This window comes from Salvia hispanica, chromosome 1, assembly GCF_029641045.1.
Source record: "Salvia hispanica isolate PSC_SH4W2 chromosome 1, Shi_PSC_v1, whole genome shotgun sequence".
Lineage (NCBI taxonomy): Eukaryota > Viridiplantae > Streptophyta > Magnoliopsida > Lamiales > Lamiaceae > Salvia > Salvia hispanica.
The window spans coordinates 30,708,785-30,730,345 of NC_142692.1; the positions used below are offsets into that span (position 1 = coordinate 30,708,785).

Here is a 21,561-nt window from a genome sequence, read left to right on the forward strand (position 1 = left end):
TTAGTTCCAATTAGCAATCTTTCAAGTTGGTTTAAATTTAATTAGGCAAAATACATTTTTAGGTCATTATATTTTAGTCAAAATGTTCATTAGGTCTTTATACAATTTTTTCATTTTAAAAGGTCCTTATACTTTTCATAATATTTTTATCAGGTCATCGTAAAATTTTTCGTTTTAGTAGGTCCTTATACTTTTATCATAACTTTCATTAGGCCCTTGTACAATCTTTTATTTTAGGGACTTTTTTACATTTATTTTGGATAATAATATAAATTTAATTAAACTTAATGAACTTTTTAATATTTCATTATTTAACTTAGCATAGTCTATAAAGATAATATCATCTTGTTATCCAATAATCTCAATAAGTTGTAGAGAATAATAAAAAGATTAACCGTGATGATTGAAGATTAAAATCGAACTATTTTTTTAGAATAACTATCTGAATTTTCAATTGATTATTTATATTTATATTGAAAGATACGTTTCCCTGAATATTTATAATCATAAGATAAGTTAAATAATAAAATTAAAAGGTTCATTAAATTTAATTAAATATAAATTATTATTTAAGATAAAAGTAAAAGAATATCTTAAAATAAAAAATTATATAAGGACCTAATAATAGTTATAATCAAAGTATAAGGACCTACTAAAATGAAAAAATTGTATGAGGACCTAATGAATATTTTGATTAAAGTACAAGGACCTAATAATGTATTTTGCCATTTAATTATTACCGTTAAACTTTGTGCTTACCATGATCCAGAAAATTGATGTTGTCTAAATTCTATTCTTCCTCTAAGTTTTTTCATTTGGTAAAGTTCAAATTTTCTATTTTTATACGTTATTGTGATGAATAAAAAAGACCAATTTTTTTTTTATATGCATGATGGCGTTGTTTAATTGCATTAAATTATGAGGCGGAGTATATATTTCCAGAAACCCCCCCAAGTCTCCAACCATTTTTATATTTTTAATTATGATACTATTAAAAATGATAGTAGTACGTTATAATTAATGTATTCATTAAGTTTATATCATACTTAGTATTTACCCCCGCACCATGCGCGACTTAAAATAAATTCATTTGTTAATTTGACATTGTGAATAAATTTAATAAAATAAATAACAACAATATCACGTAGGTTTAAATATATGTTGAATAATTATAGTATAAAATTAAATAAGCTTGAAATTAAATCAATATGAAAATAACTTTTAATTACAACATGTATAGATCACTATAAAAAAGAAAAATGTCGTTCTTGACAACATATACTATTTAACGCTAAAACCCTATCAATATGAAATTGATATAAAATATTTAATATACAATCGAAAATTTTAGGATGACAATGATATTGTCATAAAAATATAATGAAAATTTTTAAAACCTCTCAAATTTTACCGTACATCATAGAAATGAAAATGCATTCCGAGTTGCGTTAGAGTGCTAACTAATTTAAGTAATAACTAATAACTCTCAATTCTGTGTATTAAAATTTTCAACACAAAGACATAATTATATCAATACAACATGTAAATTTAAATATCAACACAAGGACATAAGTTTATCAACACAAGAACATTGATAAATTTATACATTTGTGTTGATATTTTTAATATACAAAATTGATATTAGTTTAATTATTATTATAAATTAGTTAGTATTTGATCACACACCTATCCAACTAATAATAACAATTAAAACGAATTAAGTCATTATTTAGTGAAATTAGCCGGTTTAAATATTTAGCCATTGATTTCAATGGAATAGATTAATTACAAAATTGTAACTGGTCAAATCAGCAGTTTTACATTTTAATGAAACAATTGAAATGACAACAATTTCGCTCATTGTTCTACAAGTAACGTATCAATCTCATGATCTACTTTGCACAAATTTCGAGTAATAAATGCATTAATAGTACTTAATTATCCTAATTTAAATCTAATCGTTCCATTACTATCTTAGTTTCTAAAATATGAAATCTAAGACCATTCAATTGAATTTGGCCAAAACCTGTTAAGCATTTGAATAGATTTATTAGCTATTTTAAAATTATACGGAAAATTTTGTGAAACTAAAAAACTTCATCGTTACTAATTAAAAAAAATTTACATTTTTGAGAAAATTTTATTATTATAATAAAATCACCATGGTCAGGCAGTAACGCATATTGAACGGAGATTGGTGAGCACATGTGTATAGAGGCTTATCCTTTGGTATTGATAATCTTGTCTCGGTATGAGTTAAATGTGTATTAATCATAATTTGATGTTATTAATATTATTACTAAGTTCAAAGTATTTTTTATTTTTATTAGTAATAATTTACTTGCTTTTGGCGCATCAATAAATCTGTCTTACTACTACAAAGGAACGAACTAAAAATAATAACTATAAACAAAATGTATGTAATTAGCAAAGGCTTCTAAAATATTACAAAATTACTGTGAATATGATGAATTATTATTATTGGGCCTAAATAAAATTAGTTGAGATGAGAAAATCAGAGCGGATAATAGGAAAAGTCCTAGAAAATCTATACCATACGCATAATATGGATGCAATGAAAAGCCCTAAAATTAGTATTTATTATACAATTACAGGATATTTTTACAATATACAAAGGTGTAATTTATATATCTCCTATTTCTATTATATCTGTAAACCTAATCTTTTGAAGAGTTGAGACTTGAGCACCTCTCACTATTTTGTTTCACACTCCTCCCTTGAAGCTTTTTCGTTGATTTTTTGCTCTGCCTCCTTTATTTACCATCACATCCGCTCTGCTCTTCGACTTTCACCATCTCAGACTATTTCCTCCATCTCCCTTTACCACTTCAGTAGCACTATCATGAGTATCATCAACAGATGCTAGAAGTTTAGGACGATGTGTAGTATACTCGGTTGTCGATAGCCATGTTGTATGGAATGCTACACGTTTGACACATGAGAATCATCGCGGGCAACACTCTTTTTTCCACCAGGGTCATGATACTATTGATTAATAGAATTGGTATTTATAGAAGATTTGGTAGCTTTTGGTATTTTTCTCCTTTCACACTCCTTCTCTATTGAGTATTAGTGAGCACAATTTAATTTATAATTAATTAAATCAACATTAAATTGTCTCACAAATTTATGTCACGAAAAACTGTTAGAGTTTGGATCCATTTGGATTACATTTCAATTATTATTCGATTTAATTAGATTTAATTCCAATGATAATTATATTGCCTCCAATTCATTGATGGAGAAAAACGTTACAGCTTTTCTAATTATTAGAGAAAAGTTTTTTTCTTCTTCTAATTATTAGAGATAAGTTGATTATTCATTTGATGTTCTAAAATGATATTTTTGTGAACTTTTTTAAAATTCCCTTGTCGTCAAATAATTTTGGAACTTTCATTTACAAAATTTATTTGTGAAAAATATTTATTGAGATTTTATTTTTTTTATACCAATCCTTGATTAAATTTAGTGAGATTAGCCGGTTTAAAATTTAGCCATTGATTTCAATTGTACATGGGTGAAATTGTAGTCATTGGCTAATTTGAAGATTGAGTGATCGTTACAAATTTTGGGTAATAAATGCATTAATAGTATTTAATTATCCAAATTAACCAAATATTTAGATTTATTCAAAATCTTTCATAACTTTATAAATATTCAATTCATGCCTATAACTCTTAAATATTTACATTAAAGGCCAAAACTCGCTTTTTATATATGTATAGATGGTTTTACTTTGTCCCTTCAATTAAGATAGCCCATATTCATTTTTCACACATATTAGAAAATTCTACTCAATTATTTCCTTTTTAGTCCGTCCCATAAGGATATGCATTTTTTAACTTTATAAAACATTTTCTCTTTAATAAGAATCATCGTATTTTATCAATTATGCATTAAAAATCATGCCTAATCTTAAAAATTGCATATTTTTGTGGGACAAAGCGATTGAACAGTATATTTAAATATATGACATTGTTTTGCGTTTATTTAACTTCTCATATTATGTTGACAATCATTAAATAATGATTTCTACTAAAAGAAGTCTCAACAAAATTGAAGATGTGTACGTGTGGTGGAATTAGAACTGGATTCTTCATTTCAAATCACTCGATTTCACAAATTTAATTTTAAATCTTGAGTAGACAGTTGAAATTCAAATTATAACAAATTAGATACTTTCACTGCATATATCCATAACCCTGCATCATTATACACTGGACGCGCCGCACATGCCACACACACTAAACATACAAACACCCATTGCGTGTGTGTGCGCGCACACATAAATTCTTCAATTTTATAGTATACTTTATATATACCAAACACAAAATTTAGATTTGGATTTGAATTTAAATTAGAATTCAATTTCTCCCAGTTCAATTTCATAAAATTCTAATTTCAAGTCCGTGTATTAAATGGATTGAGAGAATTCAAATTAAGAAGATTGACTATATTTTGGACTCTCTCATAAAATTGCCAAATGGAAAAATGAAGTGGTGGATTTTGTGCTTATAGGAGTACTTCTTATGAGTAAATTAATAAAAAAATTTAAGATTGCATTACAATTAATTCGAATCCAAAATCCTCGAACTTCAACCATTTTACCACTAATTCAACTCATTAAATGCAATCTTCTTATATTGTTCTCCGTAGTATTTTGAAGGATGTAGAGTGTTGTATTTTGTATATAAACATTTTTTCTAGATATAAAGCATACTAATACTATTTTCTCTGTTTCACGATATATAGGAGTCATATTTAGTGTGTACACGTGTTTTAAAAATGTAAAGAATAGTATTCCACATGTTGGAAAAATTAGTAGAATATAAAACCCATTTTTTTATATCGACTTTATAATAAAAATGTGAGTGAAGTGAGTTAGTGGAAAGTGAGACCTACTTACCATTTATGGTAAAAGTGAAATGTGACTCATATTATGAGACAGATAAAAATGGCAAAATGTGATTATTATCGTGGAACGAAGAGTATTAAATATTCAGACCAACAAAATGGTTGCAACACTTCAATTATTGTGTTGTTGAAATTGTCTTATAGTGGGGTATAAGTTAGATGCAATTCCTTATTTATGAATATAAAAATGGAATAAAATGGTTGTTCCTGTGTTCATTCTCATTTCGTGCTCGGTAATATTCTTTCATTATGAATTATCATATTCTAATAGAATCCTATTCGCAGTGGAATGAGAATAAATTTATTCCATCAAAAACCTAGAAAATTTATTTACAAATTACATGTTCACTTAATCACGATATATCACGATATGATAAAAAAATTACTCTCCTCCGTCCCAAATAATTCGTCTCAGTATTCCATTTTGGTCCGTCCCACATAATTTGTCCCACTTTACTTTTACCATTTTTGGTAGTGGACCCCGTATTCCATTAACTCATTCCTACTCACATTTTATTATAAAACTAATACTTTAAAAGTAGGACTCACATCCCACCAACTTTTTCAACTCACTTTCCATTAGATTTCTTAAAACCCGTGCCCGGTCAAAGTGGGACGAATTATCCGGGACGGTGGGAGTATAACATTATCAGAGTATTTAAAAAATGGGATATTGACATCTAATATCATGAAACTTTCAAAAAGTTGGGTTTTTCTCACGTACATTAAAATTGGCAAATAATATCACGAACTTTACCCCGGGTTTGTTTTTTCCCACGAATGAAAATTCCCCACAAATAATATTATGATACGGATTTTTTTTCGTAATTTCTCGACCACATTTTTGAGAGCTTCAAGTTTTTCAATATTTGAAGATAGTTTTCTTGAAGCACACCTCCAAAATTGTTCTTCAATCTATTAAAATAACATGAATTTTTTCATTCGTGGAAAAAAATAAAACCGGGATAAAGTTCGTGGAAAATACCTAACTTTTTGAAAGTTTCATGATATTAGATGTCAATATCCCTTAAAAAATATATCAAAATGTTTCTTTATTTTTCAAGCTAAACATTTCGATATCTATTTTATTTGTTAAATTAGTTTTGATAAATCTAATTAATTAACATATATGTGCTATTTATTAGTTTAGATATGTAACATAATTTTATTATAGTATTTCAAATACATATCAGTTACTATATTTTGTTTAAATACTCGTAAAATAAAAAAAAATTAAATTATAAAATTCAAATTTAAATCATAATCCATGGGCATGTTCATTCTATAAACATAGCAATCATATTAAAATATTATTCTTATATCACAGTTATTTTTCCTGAGTTAATTAATCTCATTCTACTATATCTATATATTCCATCAAACATGTATGAATATGATTACCGACTTTTTATTCTACATATAATGCAACGCGTTTACTCACGCTGTGTTTTTCATTTTTTCCTTATCTAATATAGATAAAACCAGATGCATATTTCACCCATGAATATATTCGATACAGATAGTCAACTACAAATTTATATTGGTTGAGAATAATTTTCTCTAAATGAAATTCTCCTTCAATCCATTAAAATAAATCTCATTTTAACTTATGCGAGTTTAAGAAATGTGAAAAACAATGATGAAAATATTTTAATTTTTTTTATATAGCAGTAGTTGTAGATTAGTGGTGTTGAATTTTTGGATGAAATTAAACATGTAAATCTTATATACACTAGGTAGCATGTGCTTAGAATCCTAGTTATTCAACTTATCTTACCTCAAAAAATAGAGATGACTATATGAGCATTCCATTTAATTTATAGGCAACTCCCTAAAAAGAACTACTAAATTCCAAAAGCCTAAGAAGAAAGCAAAAACTAAACGAACAGTTACCAAACTCTTAATTAGAAAAACTACCCACTTTTTCATCATATATGTAAAGAATGTTCACTTGTACAAAAACATATATGAAATGCATTTATGACAAAATTAAAAGCTCAACCATATAATAAATAATAAAGCATACCATATTTTAAAAGAAGAAAATATTTCTTGACCATTATCATATACGTGTAGAAGTATAGCAATTTCTAGCTAGGATATGCCCAAATTTTCTTGCAAGAATATTAAGATCACATGGGAAGTATAGAACATTGCAAGAAAAGGGAAGAAGTAAAAGACCTAGATTTCTCCCCAACCCCACAATTTTTTAATCAAGACTAAATCTTTTCTTTTTATAACTAAACCACGTCGTCTTCTTTCCATCCTTTCATGTTGTGACTTGGTCTAGGTACTAAGTTCCCCAAGTCACATTTATGAATAATCAAGACATTAATATGTGAAAGATTTGCATTTGAATTTTACAACGATCAATTGAATGTGGTTGTTTGACGCAGCAAATTTCCTGGATCAATGCGTTATAATAGTTCGAGAGATAGGCTATATTGTATTTAGGTCGTTGTTATATATTAATCAAATTTGTATATATAAGGCTTATCAGTGCCTAATATAATAATATTAGTATCTTTTTTAACAAATTGTCAACTTGGTATATAATATCACGAGCTTAGGATGTGGGTGTAATTTCTCACCGACGACTAAATCCGTCTTTAGAGAAAAATGATGTGCTAGACAATGATACTGCTTCGTTTTATCATGATGCACATACAATGATACTACTTACTAGACCAAAATAATATATTGGGGTGTTGTTTGTTCTTAAGTTACAATATTGACCACTCAATCTTTGATTCATCTTCCAATCATTGAATGCGTCCATACTTAGAAAGTCTATATAGAGCTTTAAAAATCATTAATGTTAATTTTACTTGTATTCAACTAGTTTTATTGCAATATTTCAAAGGAATATTAGATTTGTTATACTGCGAGTGTTATTCAATTCCACTAGGCCAATTTGTCAAGCTAAATTTATACTTTTGTGGTTGAACATGTCAACTCTTAAAATGAAAGTTGTATATCTAGGAAAGTTATGTCCGTCTATTAAAAAAAAAAGGCAACAATTAGGCGTTAACAAAAGAGCGTTCAATTTTAATTTTTAAAACATATATTCATCTTTATAATTTATCTAACAATATTCTTTATTTACAAAAAAAAGTTATGTAATTATCGTCTGTGTTTTTTGAATTGAGTGTTTTTCGTATTTATCAATAATAAAACTGTGGTAATAATTGAATCAAAGAGGGTAAGTAAATCTGTAAACATTTTTCTATTATTGACTGAGAATAGATTATATATTACTCCATAAGTTGTATGAAATGAGATAGTTAAACAAAATCTTAGATCAAATTTGGACCCTAACCCTAATCCTACGTGTACACGGTTTTAATAATCTCTAAATGGTAAATCCGCTGACTATGGGCCCTCTCAAAACAAACCGACGACTTTCTATTTATAATAACTCTCTTACCGACGAGCTACTTCCAGAATGAGGTACAATCACCAAATCACAACGTACAACTATTTCCGTGATAAAGCATGACCTGGCATTAGCAAAATTGATTTTATCACTTATTTTCACTGTTCAAAGTTTCCGTCGTATTCAAGCTGTATAATCTATTCGGAGGAAAAATAAATTCCTTCACTACTGCAGTCTGTAGCTCACACTCAACTGGATTTCCTTCTCTCTGTAAGTTATGGGGAATTTCTCTCGCCAAATGGCGCTTTCGTCGGCGCTTTTGAAGCGCTTGCAATCGCGCCAGGGAGCTCTCAACGCCGTCAATTCGGGCGCCGCGAGATCTTTTACGACGACGGAGGGACACCGCCCGACCATAATTCACAAGCGCAGCTTGGATATTCTACACGATCCGTGGTTCAACAAGGTAAGCGCTGAAAGATGATGAATGTTTTGGTTGCTTATGTTGGGGATATGGAGTGTGTTGCGTCCTCGAGATCTCGAGAGGATCTCTGGTATTCTGTTGGTTTTAAGGGATATCAATTCTGTGTCGAGGATGATGATGCTGTTTCGTAACTCAGATTTTAGTTTTTTTTTCCTAAATGAATTGTTTAATTTCGTTGTTTCCTGTGTATTGGTGGCTCTGTTGCATCTGAATTGGGAAGTAAAGCATATAACTTTTATAAAAAATGGTTGTGAAGTAGGGCAGAAAATAATCCAAAACTTTGTTGGATGGATATTCATAAAATGAATGCAGATGATAAATGTTAGGCTTTTAACCAAACAATTTAGACAAGCACCTCAGACTGGCACTTGATGACTTTCTAAAAGCAGAAGAATTAATGGTTTATCCTTCTACATTTTATATTTGGCACTTCTGAAGTGTCCAAGATGCTTTTTGGTTATTTATCCTTTGAGGTAAACAATCATTGTGGAAGTTAAGTTGCAAAATTTTATGCTCCATAAATATAGGGAACTGCATTTTCGATGACAGAACGTGATCGTCTTGACCTCCGCGGGTTACTGCCTCCAAATGTCATGAGTCCTGAACAACAAATTGAGCGCTTTAGTAAGTTTTCTTCAACCACTTTTCATGATATCTTTCCATGCACTTTTTAACCAGACAAATGCATTATATAATTGTCTTGTGAGTGAAGGGAACTCTGTCTGAGGCACACACCAGGTGTTAGCAGTTAGTGTTGTTTAGGGATTTGGTCACAGGCCTGCTTTGGTCATGTATGAGTGATATTGGTTTTCATAATGACTGGATTTTAAGAAAAAAGAGTTGCCAGTTACTTCTAGCCTTGTTCTACTTTAGAAGCTAATAGTAGCTTGCTCACCTGCTAAAAACAGATAATGCTGAGCTTTGGACGATGGATTAAGCCATCAGTTCGGTTTAGATAAAATTTATGGAGCATTATTGTTTAATATCTCTATCTGTAAATGTTGTGCGCTGATGAGCTTACAAGTTATAACTTTGAGCTCAAGTGCTTGTAATAAATCTCCTATTTATTTGTTTTTACTTAAATCAGTGGCCGATCTAAAGAGGCTTGAGAAGAGTGCTAGAGATGGACCATCCGATCCATACAGTTTGGCTAAGTGGCGAATTCTCAACCGGTTGCATGATAGAAATGAGACAATGTATTATAAGGTCAGTATCAAGGTCCAATGTGATGACATCTATTTATGGCAATGCCACATTTATCTACTGGAATTTCTTTGCTTTGAACTTGTGCAAGAGTCAAAATGTTAATCCATATATTCATTAAATAAATTTGAACTTCATGTGGTCTCACATACACTAGAAATTCTCTTTAAAACATGAAGATCAGTGCCCAGGTAACCTGGTAGATATGTCTACATTAAGTATAAGTGAAATTATATTGTTCATGATAGGACATAAAATGAAGATCTCGGAAAATATATTATTTCTACCTTATGACAAAGCATCTTATTTAGATATCATGTTAACAGGTTCTTATCGACAACATCGCGGAATATGCACCGATAGTCTATACTCCTACAGTTGGTCTTGTTTGTCAGAAGTACAGCGGCCTATTTAGGCGGCCTAGGGGCATGTATTTTAGTGCACAAGATCGTGGTGAGATGATGTCAATGGTTTACAACTGGCCAGCAGAACAGGTTTGGCGTATTTATTTTGTTTGCTGATGATGTCCCTTACTAGATTTTTGATCAGTTTTGCTTCCGCTTTACGGCAACTGGCCTTTCTTTTTCATGTCAGCACCCTTAGTACTAAGATGCATGTTGGATATGAACCTTGTTGAAGTAGTCCATTTTAAAGCTTTCCAATTCTTTATTGTTGTTTGTCCACCAACCGAATTTGGTTAAATGTAGTCTATGTTTGCATCATATATTCACATATATATATGTATATACACATTCTTACATGTGATAACATATCATTGCTTCTTTGTCTTATGGTCACCACTGGGGGTTTAAGAAGGACCATTTATCACGCTGCCTCATGCTTAATGATTGCAAACATTTGATATGATCTTGTGTCCTTTTTCAAGTTACCGCTTTTAAAAATATCTTTTTCTTTTAGGTGGATATGATTGTTGTAACAGATGGAAGCAGGATACTGGGTCTTGGAGATTTAGGAGTTCAGGGAATTGGAATTGCAATCGGAAAGTTGGATCTTTATGTTGCTGCTGCAGGGATAAACCCACAGAGAGTACTATCTTTCTCTCTCCATTTAATGCATTATTATGTACTGTATCACATCAAATTAAATCTTGGCCGGCTGCCAATCTTACCAAGTTTTTATGAGCGAAACAACAGAAAAAGCCTATAAGGACATACATACAAGACTCAGGGATGTTATTTTTTGTAATTATATGTGTATGAATTCTCGGGTAGTGAAACCATTGCACACATGATAACCTGCACCTGAATCATAGAAGAAGCTTGTTAACAGTTTCTCTGCAAAAGGATGAAAACATAGAAGAAGCGAGTTATAACACTGTAGTCGATTGTGGATCTTCTCCCTCAGTTCCATGTTAATTGAGTCATTTTTCTATTTTGGGCAGTTCCAAGATAATTGAGTCATTTCTATTTTTGGCAAAACGTAACTCTCTCTTTTACTTTATTCTCTCTTCATCTCTCTTACTATATTCTCTCTTACTTTATTCACCATCCATTTAACACACTATTCTTAAACTCTATGCCGAAAAGAAATGCCTCAATTAACAAGGAACGGAGGGAGTACGTTTTATGATGGAACTAGGAAACTTCAAGTAACAGATCCCATATGTAGTTTATTTTCATGTTCCTTGTCTTATTCTTAGTGTGCTTTTGATCTCTTTGTACTGGTATTTCCCTGCCTTATCATTGATCATGATTTCCAGCTGACAAAAAGATTTAACACAAATGGAGACATACTCATTAGTGAAGGAACACTACTGTCAGTTTATCTTGTTACCCTCTTTCTTTCAAGTCATGTCCTGATAACCCATTTTTGGGTTTTTTGTATTTTCATAGGTACTTCCTGTCATGATTGATGTTGGAACCAACAATGAGGAGCTTCTGAAAGACCCCTTGTGTAAGTGGCTCAATGCCTTTGCGCATCATTTCTTTACAACATTACGAAACTAGTTTTGTCCAGCATTCTGAATCTTTGTTTTTAATATTACCTCTCAAGGCCTAGACATTAATTCTGCCACCATTCTTGGTCAATGTTGCTAATGTGTAATGCATGTCTCATGGTCTTCGAATTGTGTTATTTATGCATTTATTTCTACTTATAATCACGAGATCTCTTTTTAAAATAAAGATTTTACTGATGAAAGTTTCGCTAATCTACTTGAGTATCTTGCTCAACATGTTACTATTGGATTTGTGTCATTCAGTCATGGCTTACATAAATCTCTAAATACCTATCAAGATCGCATCAAATAAACTTTTTATATTTTTAGTGGTAAGTAAATCCTACTTTTAGAGTTTAAGTTCAGTGACCTTAGTTCTTTTTCCTTGCAGATTTGGGATTGCAAGAGCATCGCCTTGATGGAGAGGAGTATCTTGAAGTTATTGACGAATTCATGGAAGCTGTTTTTACCCGTTGGCCTCATGTGATTGTCCAGGTGCAGCTTTTAGTGTAGTTTAGTGCTAAACTTTTAGAAACTTTCACTTCTGAATTATTAATGTGCCGATATCTGCAGTTTGAAGATTTTCAAAGTAAGTGGGCCTTTAACCTACTGCAGCGTTATAGGAAAGAGTACAGAATGTTCAATGATGACGTTCAGGTATGTAATTTGTGTGGTGAGGGTTGCTTAGATTTCTTGAGGTTTGATTGAACTACTCTTAATGCTACTGATTATGTCTGACATAGTATCAGATGATAGCTGGAATTCTTAATCACTATAAAGTCCTTAAAGAGTCAATAGTTTGACACCAAGCTCCCAAGATCTGTGTAATTGGGGACGCAGTAGATACCATAGTTATATGCTGCTACTACTTATCCATGATGATCTGTAGATTCTGAGCCACCAAGGGCATTGTTCAGTTATTGCACCTTTAAATGGATTAGTATGAGACATAAAGATAAACTTTCAGAATATTAGGGGAAACTTTTGTAGGTAATGAATGGGGTTGTAATTTGCAACTCACTTTTTTAACAATCGTGGAAGAAAATTCATATTACTTCAGTTCAGCTTCCTTCACATTTGAACCTCATCAAGGGGTTGGGAAGGTTACTGAGGTCACTAAGGTGAAACTTGACTAGATAGTGGAGGGTTTTGGCATTCCATTGCTTAATACTCTAGTATCAGCTTTCTTTAAGTGAATACAGTAATATGTCAATAGCTCATTTACATCCTGAATCCAAGCTAATGCTACACCTGAACAGTGGCACAAATATACAGCCTATCAGGTGTTATAAGAACCATGGTTTTGAAGTCCCACACTCAAAAAAACAGGAAGGAAAAAGGAATTATTTTTTGAAGTTTTAAGTACATTGGATGGTTGATTGACTTTACTGCTCTATTATAAGCAAGTCATGCCTGATACAAAAGAATTAAATCCTGAAACTACTAGTTCTAGAAAGTTAAGTATAAAAAGTTGCAATAATCACCTCAGCTTTCGTGGTGAATAAATAAGAGAACTGCCAAGAAGCAGAAGAAGAATATGTGTTGTTCATATCTTATTTTATAGTGGCATCTTGAAGATCCTAAACAAAATGAACTGAGTCATTATATGTTTTCTATATGATTCATAAGAAGAATTGTGTGTTTGCCATCTAATGCCTACTAAACCAACCAGGGAACAGCAGGGGTCGCTCTTGCTGGTCTTCTGGGAGCAGTCAGAGCACAAGGAAGACCTATGATTGACTTTCCTAAAATGAAAATTGTAGTTGCTGGTGCTGGAAGGTCCCTACCATTGGTCTTTTATAATTGCTTCCTTCTTTTGTTCCACCTAACAATTACTGAAACTGACTGCAAACTGGCTGCAGTGCTGGAATAGGTGTCCTCAACGCTGCAAGGAAAACAATGTCAAGAATGCTAGGAGACACCGAGATTGCTTTTGAAAGTGCTAGGAGTCAATTTTGGGTTGTCGATGCTAATGTGAGTTATCTACTCCCATAGTTATCGGTGTGTGTCCTCGTAACTTGTGTTTCTAATAACAGTTCCTGATTGTTTTATAAGTCTGAACGTGTAGTATACCGGTGTTTGTTTCCATATTTTCATCTAAACATAATATTTCACCAGCTGCAACTACTCAAACTATGTAATCTTACATAATTCAGGGGCTTATAACGGAAGCTCGTGATAATATTGATCCAGATGCCCGTTCATTTGCTCGAAGGGTCAAAGAGATTGAGCGTCAAGGGCTGAGAGAAGGGGCTAGCCTTGCAGAAGTGGTCAGTCTATTTAACCTTTAGCTTCTTTTAAAGATTCAGTGTGTTAATTGTTAAGTATCTGATAATATATTTCTATTTACTGAGGTAGAAAAATGTTCAGCTCGATAGGATACCATTACAATTAGGCCCATGGCTATCTGTGAATTAGTCAAGTTACCTGTTATACATAACATCCATATGGCCTTTATACAACACTGCTTGCAGAACACGGCCTAGTATCGTACAGATACTCTTCTAAAACATGTATCTATCAAGGGTTAAGTTAAAAAAAAACTAAGGCTTACAACGAAAAACAAATAACTCCCTGATGTTTGTTTTTCAACATTTTGGTTCATACTTGTTTTTTGTAAAGTTGTATAGGGAGCGCAGGCAACAACTATAGATGAACACATGCACATTTCTAGATTGTTGATATAATTTTGTATAGCAAATGTCTCACTGATGTTTAATCAGGTAAGGCAAGTAAAGCCAGATGTACTTCTTGGGCTGTCAGCTGTTGGAGGTTTGTTCTCAAAAGAGGTACAAATTCACATTCATTTTCTATTTACTCTTCTTACAACCTATTATCTTTGAATGTATCATATTATGCCTATATTTTTCTTTAACTATTTTCTTTCTTCCTTGGTTGCCATCAGCAAAGTTTGCAAGTCCTTGTAGTTAGTTTACTCTGATTTGAATCTTTTGATTGTCAGGTGTTAGAAGCTCTCAAAGAGTCAACTTCTACCAGACCAGCAATATTCGCTATGTCTAACCCTACTAAAAATGGTACTGCATATGCTGTTTAAAATTTGTTGTATGTAGACATTTTTCCTCTGGATTCTTGAGCAAATTATTTCAACCTATTTTTAGCTGAGTGCACCCCAGAGGAAGCATTTTCCATAGTTGGTGACCACATCATATTTGGAAGTGGAAGCCCATTCAGTAACGTTGACCTTGGTATGTTTTCAGACTTCCTTACTATAGCTTGCCTTCTTTTTTTTTCCCTTTAGTTTTGTTCATGTTTAGAATTTCTGCTGAAGTGGACTTTAGAGGAGGTCAGCATGTTAAAGTATATCCATAGATTAATGTTAATTATCTGGCCTATTTGGCATACTTCCTAAACATTAAAAATTTGTCGGAGTTCCAGTCTAAAAGGAGATTGAACTGTCTTATGGACTTTAGAAGCTTGTTGTTCAACATGCAAAATTTGTTTTTAAGACCTTGAGTTGTGATATTAATGTTTTGCAGAATACTATACTCAAATCTCTTCCGTAAAAAAGTTTGCACTTGTAAAATTAAATCATGCCTTCAATTTTTTTCTTGCAAGCACTCTCCTAATAGTATTAAGTGCTGTAACAACAAGTATAGTACCAGTCTGACCTTCAGGATTGACTAGAAAATTGTTTCCTTGTCAAATACTGTAGAATATGATGATCTCATTCAAAAGTTACTGGGCTATCAGTTGATTCAGTTCATAGGAAAATGACTTACTGCAGATGGATATTTTCATGATTGTTATAACTGCTTTTACTGACTGCTAAATGTGCACAGGGAATGGTAATATTGGCCACTGCAATCAGGCAAATAATATGTTCCTTTTTCCCGGGTTAGTTTTTGAGAGTTGTGATCAATTATGGATAAATGTTAGACTTGCTGTTCTTCCTTCATATTAATGGTGTGTGTTGACCATCATTGCAGAATTGGACTTGGAACACTTCTATCCGGATCTAAGATCATTTCAGATGGGATGCTACAGGCTGCAGCTGAATGGTACTTCAGGGACTTCTAACTTGAAAATTTTACTATTATCGTTATTGGATTTTCAAATCTTTTTAGGCTTGACACTCCTCGATCATTATCCAACTTCTAACTTATTTATAAGCTACATGATCTATCCAAACTAAAAGAATGATTAAAAAATTAAATTTGTTCTTGTTTTACTGCTTTTAAGTGTGATAGAGAACGATGATAATAGGGTTCACCCTCATGTTTTCTTTATCAAGTCTTCACTAGGTTATTTTTACAACTGCAGCCTAGCTGAATATATGACCGAGGAAGAGGTGCATAACGGGATTATCTATCCGTCGATTTCCAGGTACCCAAGAATTTTTGTCTCTTCCTTGAAATAAAGTACTGTACTTCTTCTCTCGTAACTAAATATAGGAATATGCAAGCAGTATACGTGATATTACAAAGGAAGTAGCTGCAGCAGTAATTACCGAAGCCATAGAAGAAGACCTGGTAGAAGGATATCGTGAGATGGATGCACGGGAACTGCAGAAACTCAATCAGGTTAATAATGCATCTGAATATTCAAATTATGTATGCCTTTGATTTTTCCTTCCGCTTTTGGTGCTTTTTTTGCTATGGCTTCTTCTGGTTTTAGTAAATATCCAAGGATTCAGAGGACTTGATACTTACAGTGATAGTACAGAGATCACATTTGAAACATCAAGAATCATTAATCCAATATCTTTTTGGCATCTATGTCATAGATTACTTATTACTCCTACATTCCACCTTCAGGGGTCTAATTCGATTTATTTCTTCACTTTATACTTTTATTTTATGAATGGCTCGAAATATTACTATATCCTAGACACATGAGATTTGCAGGAAGTAGAGGAAACAATGAAAAGAAAAGATCATTGCTTACAGATCATTTATTTGTCGATTAATCTAGTTCAGTATCTCTTTACAAATCTGCCGAATTCATCAGCGTTTAGTGATGATATTGATGTTCTCGTAATGCTTGATTTGTGGCGCAGGATGAAATTAGAACTTACATACAGAACAATATGTGGAATCCTGATTACACGAAGCTGGTATATAAGAAGGATTGAGATTGCTGCTTATGCTTATGTTACACTGGTAAATGGTTTGCGAAACAATATATGATAGCTCAGATGTCACTGCATAACCACTCTCGCAGTGGACTCAGCAGTATCTGTTCAACTGTCCTTTTGTCTTTACCAATATTTCTAGAAAACTTATTTAAAGTTGTAAATTAAAAATTTACAATAAATAGAGATGTCATGATGTAGGATGGTGATAATGCTTCTGGGTTTCCAGAATATAACATTGTAATGGTGCCATAGTTATAGTCATTCATCTTTGATTATCAATTGCATCATAAATAGAGTATGTTTGTATTATAATGAATGCTAATCAAATAATGATTCGAAATCTTTATCTATTGAGTATGGACGGAGTTGATAGGCCATCACGTCATAGCCGTTGCACAATGTAAGGTTGAATCAAGTAGTATAAGGTTTATCATAATATATAGTGTTGCAAACACAGAAATTTGCATGCGAACATCTGCATGCAGTTTATAAGAAAAAGAAAAGTTTACACCCTTCTTATCATTAAAATATATAGTAATTTGTTATAGACTTATAGTCTCTTTTTTTTCATTTTTGCTCCTCTACTAAAATTAGTTCAATTTTTATTTATAAATTTTTTTTCTTTTTCTCTTGCTTTATAAATTTCAATATAAATCCACTTTCTTCTCTTACTTTACTAGTATTTGTGTTTTAAAATTGTGTTGTTTGCAAATGAAATTACTCCTTGTGGACGAATAGACTAGTTTAAAACTAAAAATGCAAAATCCTGACCATGCGATGGATAAAATAATGCTACATCCATACAATATATAAAAGGGGAGTATTTAGGGAAATAAAGGGAATTTTAGGGATATTTGGGTAAATCATTTATTATTCAATTGTAATAATTTTTAAGGTTACGTGCATAATACAAATTCAGCCTATTTTTATTCAGTTATTTTCGTTTGTGGTCATTGTGAGATTGATTTCTAAATATCGCACTATGTTAGTTCTTCTATTTTCTTAAGTCATAGTTCCGGAAACGATAGATCTGCATTTCACTTATTTATTTTATTTTTTGTGAATCGGTGAATTCCGGTGTTGAATTTAGCTGATTTTTATAGTTTTGGTGCTTGTGGTTATTGTTGCCTGCAATCGTTGTGCAGTAGCTCTTGTCTCTGTTCTTCTTGTGTATGTGGAAATCTTCAATTTTATAATTTGTCTAGGTTATCAATTTTAGACGAGCTAAGAGTATTTTATTTAGTGAAAGTTAGTATTTTATGTTTATCTACTTCAATTTTTTGGAATATGTGGATGCCTTATTTCTTGCTTATTGGAAGTTCCTGCTGGCTGATTTAGTGAGTGGATTGTAAATTAACGGTTTCACATTATTTCCTGAATTATGTTGTTGATATGCTAGATTGCGCATTCTAGCAATATGGCATATCTATAGGAAGTTCTTTCATATATAGCTGATCTTTAGTACCAGCTCTTCTAATATTAGCATTTATCATTTCTACTCTACATGAGATGTCTGCTCCAGTGATGGATGGCAATGGCACCGTAATTTCGACCACCATAGGGGGAAAGAATGGGGAACCTTAGCATTGTCTGATTGTTGGTCTTTACTGAATGAGTTTATAACTACAGCTGGGATGTTGGCCATTTGGGTTGTATGAAGCAAACAGGCTTGACTTAGTTAGACTATAGCGAAGAATCTTGAGCTGTCAAGTCTAGCTCTAGAAACTGAGACGATCTTTAGTGACCTGCAAGTGAGTCAAGTAGAAGAAGAGATTCAAATTGGTTCTTACACCTCAATTTCTCTGCGATGAGAAAAAACCTAGGAAGAAGAAAAACCTTGGTTTATGGAGTTTCTAATTTCTTCTTTTTATTTTATACTATGCAGACAGTTTGTTACGTGGCAGAGCGAGTTGTAAGGACCGGTTCATTGGAGAGACTTTAAACGTTTGATTAGAATTCCAAATAAAAATATGTATCATCCAATGTAAGTGGTGTGAATTGTTCGATTATGTATTTTCTTGGGTCTCGTCTTATGCTTTGCTCTACAGATTATCATTTTAATACATATTGATTATTGATTTTGTTCCTTCTTTTATTGTAATTTTAGGTGAGACGAGCGGCTTTAAAGATGATAAACGAGTTATTTTACCCATGAATTCTGTTGCAGAGTGACGAATTATGAAGAATTGAAGGTTTTTGTTTATAATGATGAGATTGATTTTAATTTTAAAGTTAATGTAGTGTATAAAGAAGTTTAAAAATGATGAGTAATTATCCATTGTGTTTAATTCTTTATTGTTATAGATTTTTATCTTCCTACTCCATGATTTAATGTTTCAACATTATATTATGTGACTTGTTTCAAATTTATTATACTTCAACGTTGATTTATATAGATTTTTTATTCTCATATAACTAAAATTGTTACTCACATGGTTCACTGTTAATATTGACTCTAATTTTATTTAATTAATTTAAAATTAAAAATTAATATATTAAAAATATATTAGCACAGGTCAGGTGTGATACTAGTATTACCTACAATTTGAGTACTACGTGAATTGTACATAGAGTTCATTCCAATCGAATTACTATTTTTATGTGATAAAGTTAAGATTAAACAAGAGAAAACAAATATGCAACGTGGCGACGTTGCATAGCCTCTGTAAAGAGATCCTAACAGAATTGAGAATCTCTTGTGGTCATTCATGGACGATTAGCATTGTTGTCACTTTCGAGATCCTTCTTTCATCTTGTATAGATTTCTAATGTATTGTTGAACAAATGGGTAATGAAATATCTCTTCTGATAATATTTGTCTCTTTCTCTGCTTCCATTTATGGAGTCTATCCCTGAAGCTTTCATGGTATCAGAGCATGGCCCAAGTCGATGATGGAGTTTATCTCTTTATCTCTTCTTTTGCCTACCCACGTGATGGAAGTCCGATGTGTCATTCCGGCCCACACGTGAGGGGGCGTGTTAAAATTCTAATATCTTGTCCCACATCGGCTTGGTGATGATCCTAGCTTCTCTATATAAGTGTGGATAATCCTCTCCCTTATGAGGCCTTTTAAGGGGTGAGTGGTCCATTTCTAATAGAAATTTGTTCGCTATCTACGCTCGAATTGGGGGGGGGGGGGTTGATAGAGTTAAGATTAAAGAAGAGAAAACAAATATGCAACGTGGCGACGTTGCATAGCCTCTGTCAAGAGATCCTAACATAATTGGGAATCTCTTGTGGTCCTTCATGGACAATTAGCATTACTGTCACTTTCTAGATCCTTCTTTAATCTTGTATAAATTCCTAATGTATTGTTGAACAAATGGATAATAAAATATCTCTTCTAATAATATTTGTCTCTTTCTCTGCTTCCATTTATGGAGTCTATCTCTGAAACTTTCATTATGTATAGTGTGACACATCGCCACACTCACGCCACATATATATATATATATATATATATTTACTTTGTTTTGTAAATTAGTGTATTCCATTGAGAGAGCAGCGCCGGCCATACCACAACGGTGTAATCCACTACCGGCCCACTTCTCCCATTTCAGCCCACTTTTCCCTTTTCAAATTTCAAAATTGGATTCCAAACGTTTGCTTTAAAATATTAACCACAAGGGAAAAAATATGATAAAGATGAAACGAAGGAAAGCTACCACACATTTGAAACGGCTATATATTCCATTATATATTGATAATATAATCAATATGTATATACACATGACAATTCTAAATTTTCAATCTTTAAATTTCAAATTTGAGGAAATCATCCGATTTCTGCTACGGTGCTCGTGATATAAGTAAATCGATAGCATAGTGATAGCATATAATATATGCACTGAAAAAATGAAATCTACATATCACGGTGAGAGGAATTACCGCAAATTGCTACTCCACTATTATTGTTGTTTTTTTGAGGTGAACTATAAAAATGTTGTACCGCGATGTATCCAATTTAATTAAATTTAGTTAGAATCCATCGATTCCTCATAATTTATTTTAATTCTTAATTGTAACTTATTAGGAGTAGTTATCAATTACTATGATTTATTACTGTAAACACAAAATATTATTTGTATGCAACTTTAATATTTGTATATGTTAGTTGGGGGTGCGTTATAATGATAACTCATATTTATGTGATAACCTAATAACACTATCATTTTATGGGTCAAAAGTATCATTTTTACTAAAAATGATATTTATACATGATAAAATGATATTTTTTCAGCATACATAAAATGATACTTTTAATCCATAAAATGATATTCTGTTCTATAAAATGATACTTTTCGTCCATAAAATGAGGGTTATTAGGTTAGCACCATAATTATGGGTTATCATGTGATCACATCTAGGGCTGGGGAAAAATATCGAAAAAATGATATATCGCTCGTATCGTACTGAAAAATATCGAAAAGTTATCGAATTTTCGATATATCGTAATTTTCGATACGATACGATATCGTATCGTAAGTTTTCGATACGATAACGATATGAATTT

General features: G+C 31.8%; 1 protein-coding gene across 1 annotated transcript; it reads left to right on the forward strand.

The window, feature by feature from the left end:
• Positions 1-8,490: 8,490 nt before the first annotated feature.
• Positions 8,491-17,322, forward strand: NAD-ME1 (NAD-dependent malic enzyme 1). The gene is made up of 19 exons (XM_048126016.2): positions 8,491-8,774; positions 9,320-9,416; positions 9,880-9,998; positions 10,322-10,489; positions 10,914-11,042; positions 11,849-11,909; positions 12,344-12,447; positions 12,526-12,609; positions 13,625-13,731; positions 13,815-13,926; positions 14,109-14,222; positions 14,676-14,741; positions 14,915-14,987; positions 15,072-15,158; positions 15,753-15,807; positions 15,900-15,971; positions 16,234-16,296; positions 16,379-16,493; positions 16,970-17,322. The coding sequence occupies exons 1-19, from the start codon at positions 8,589-8,591 to the stop codon at positions 17,042-17,044; spliced, it is 1,887 nt and encodes a 628-aa protein (XP_047981973.1). The 5' UTR covers positions 8,491-8,588; the 3' UTR covers positions 17,045-17,322.
• Positions 17,323-21,561: the final 4,239 nt, after the last annotated feature.

What these genes read in the sequence shown, in the direction of transcription:
- NAD-ME1 (XM_048126016.2), top strand. Translation starts at nt 8,589, where the DNA reads ATGGGGAATTTCTCTCGCCAAATGGCGCTTTCGTCGGCGCTTTTGAAG. An exon ending in TTTGGGTTGTCGATGCTAAT is followed by an intron (nt 13,927 to 14,108) that starts GTGAGTTATCTA and finishes TACATAATTCAG; the next exon opens with GGGCTTATAACGGAAGCTCG. An exon ending in AATATGTTCCTTTTTCCCGG is followed by an intron (nt 15,808 to 15,899) that starts GTTAGTTTTTGA and finishes CCATCATTGCAG; the next exon opens with AATTGGACTTGGAACACTTC.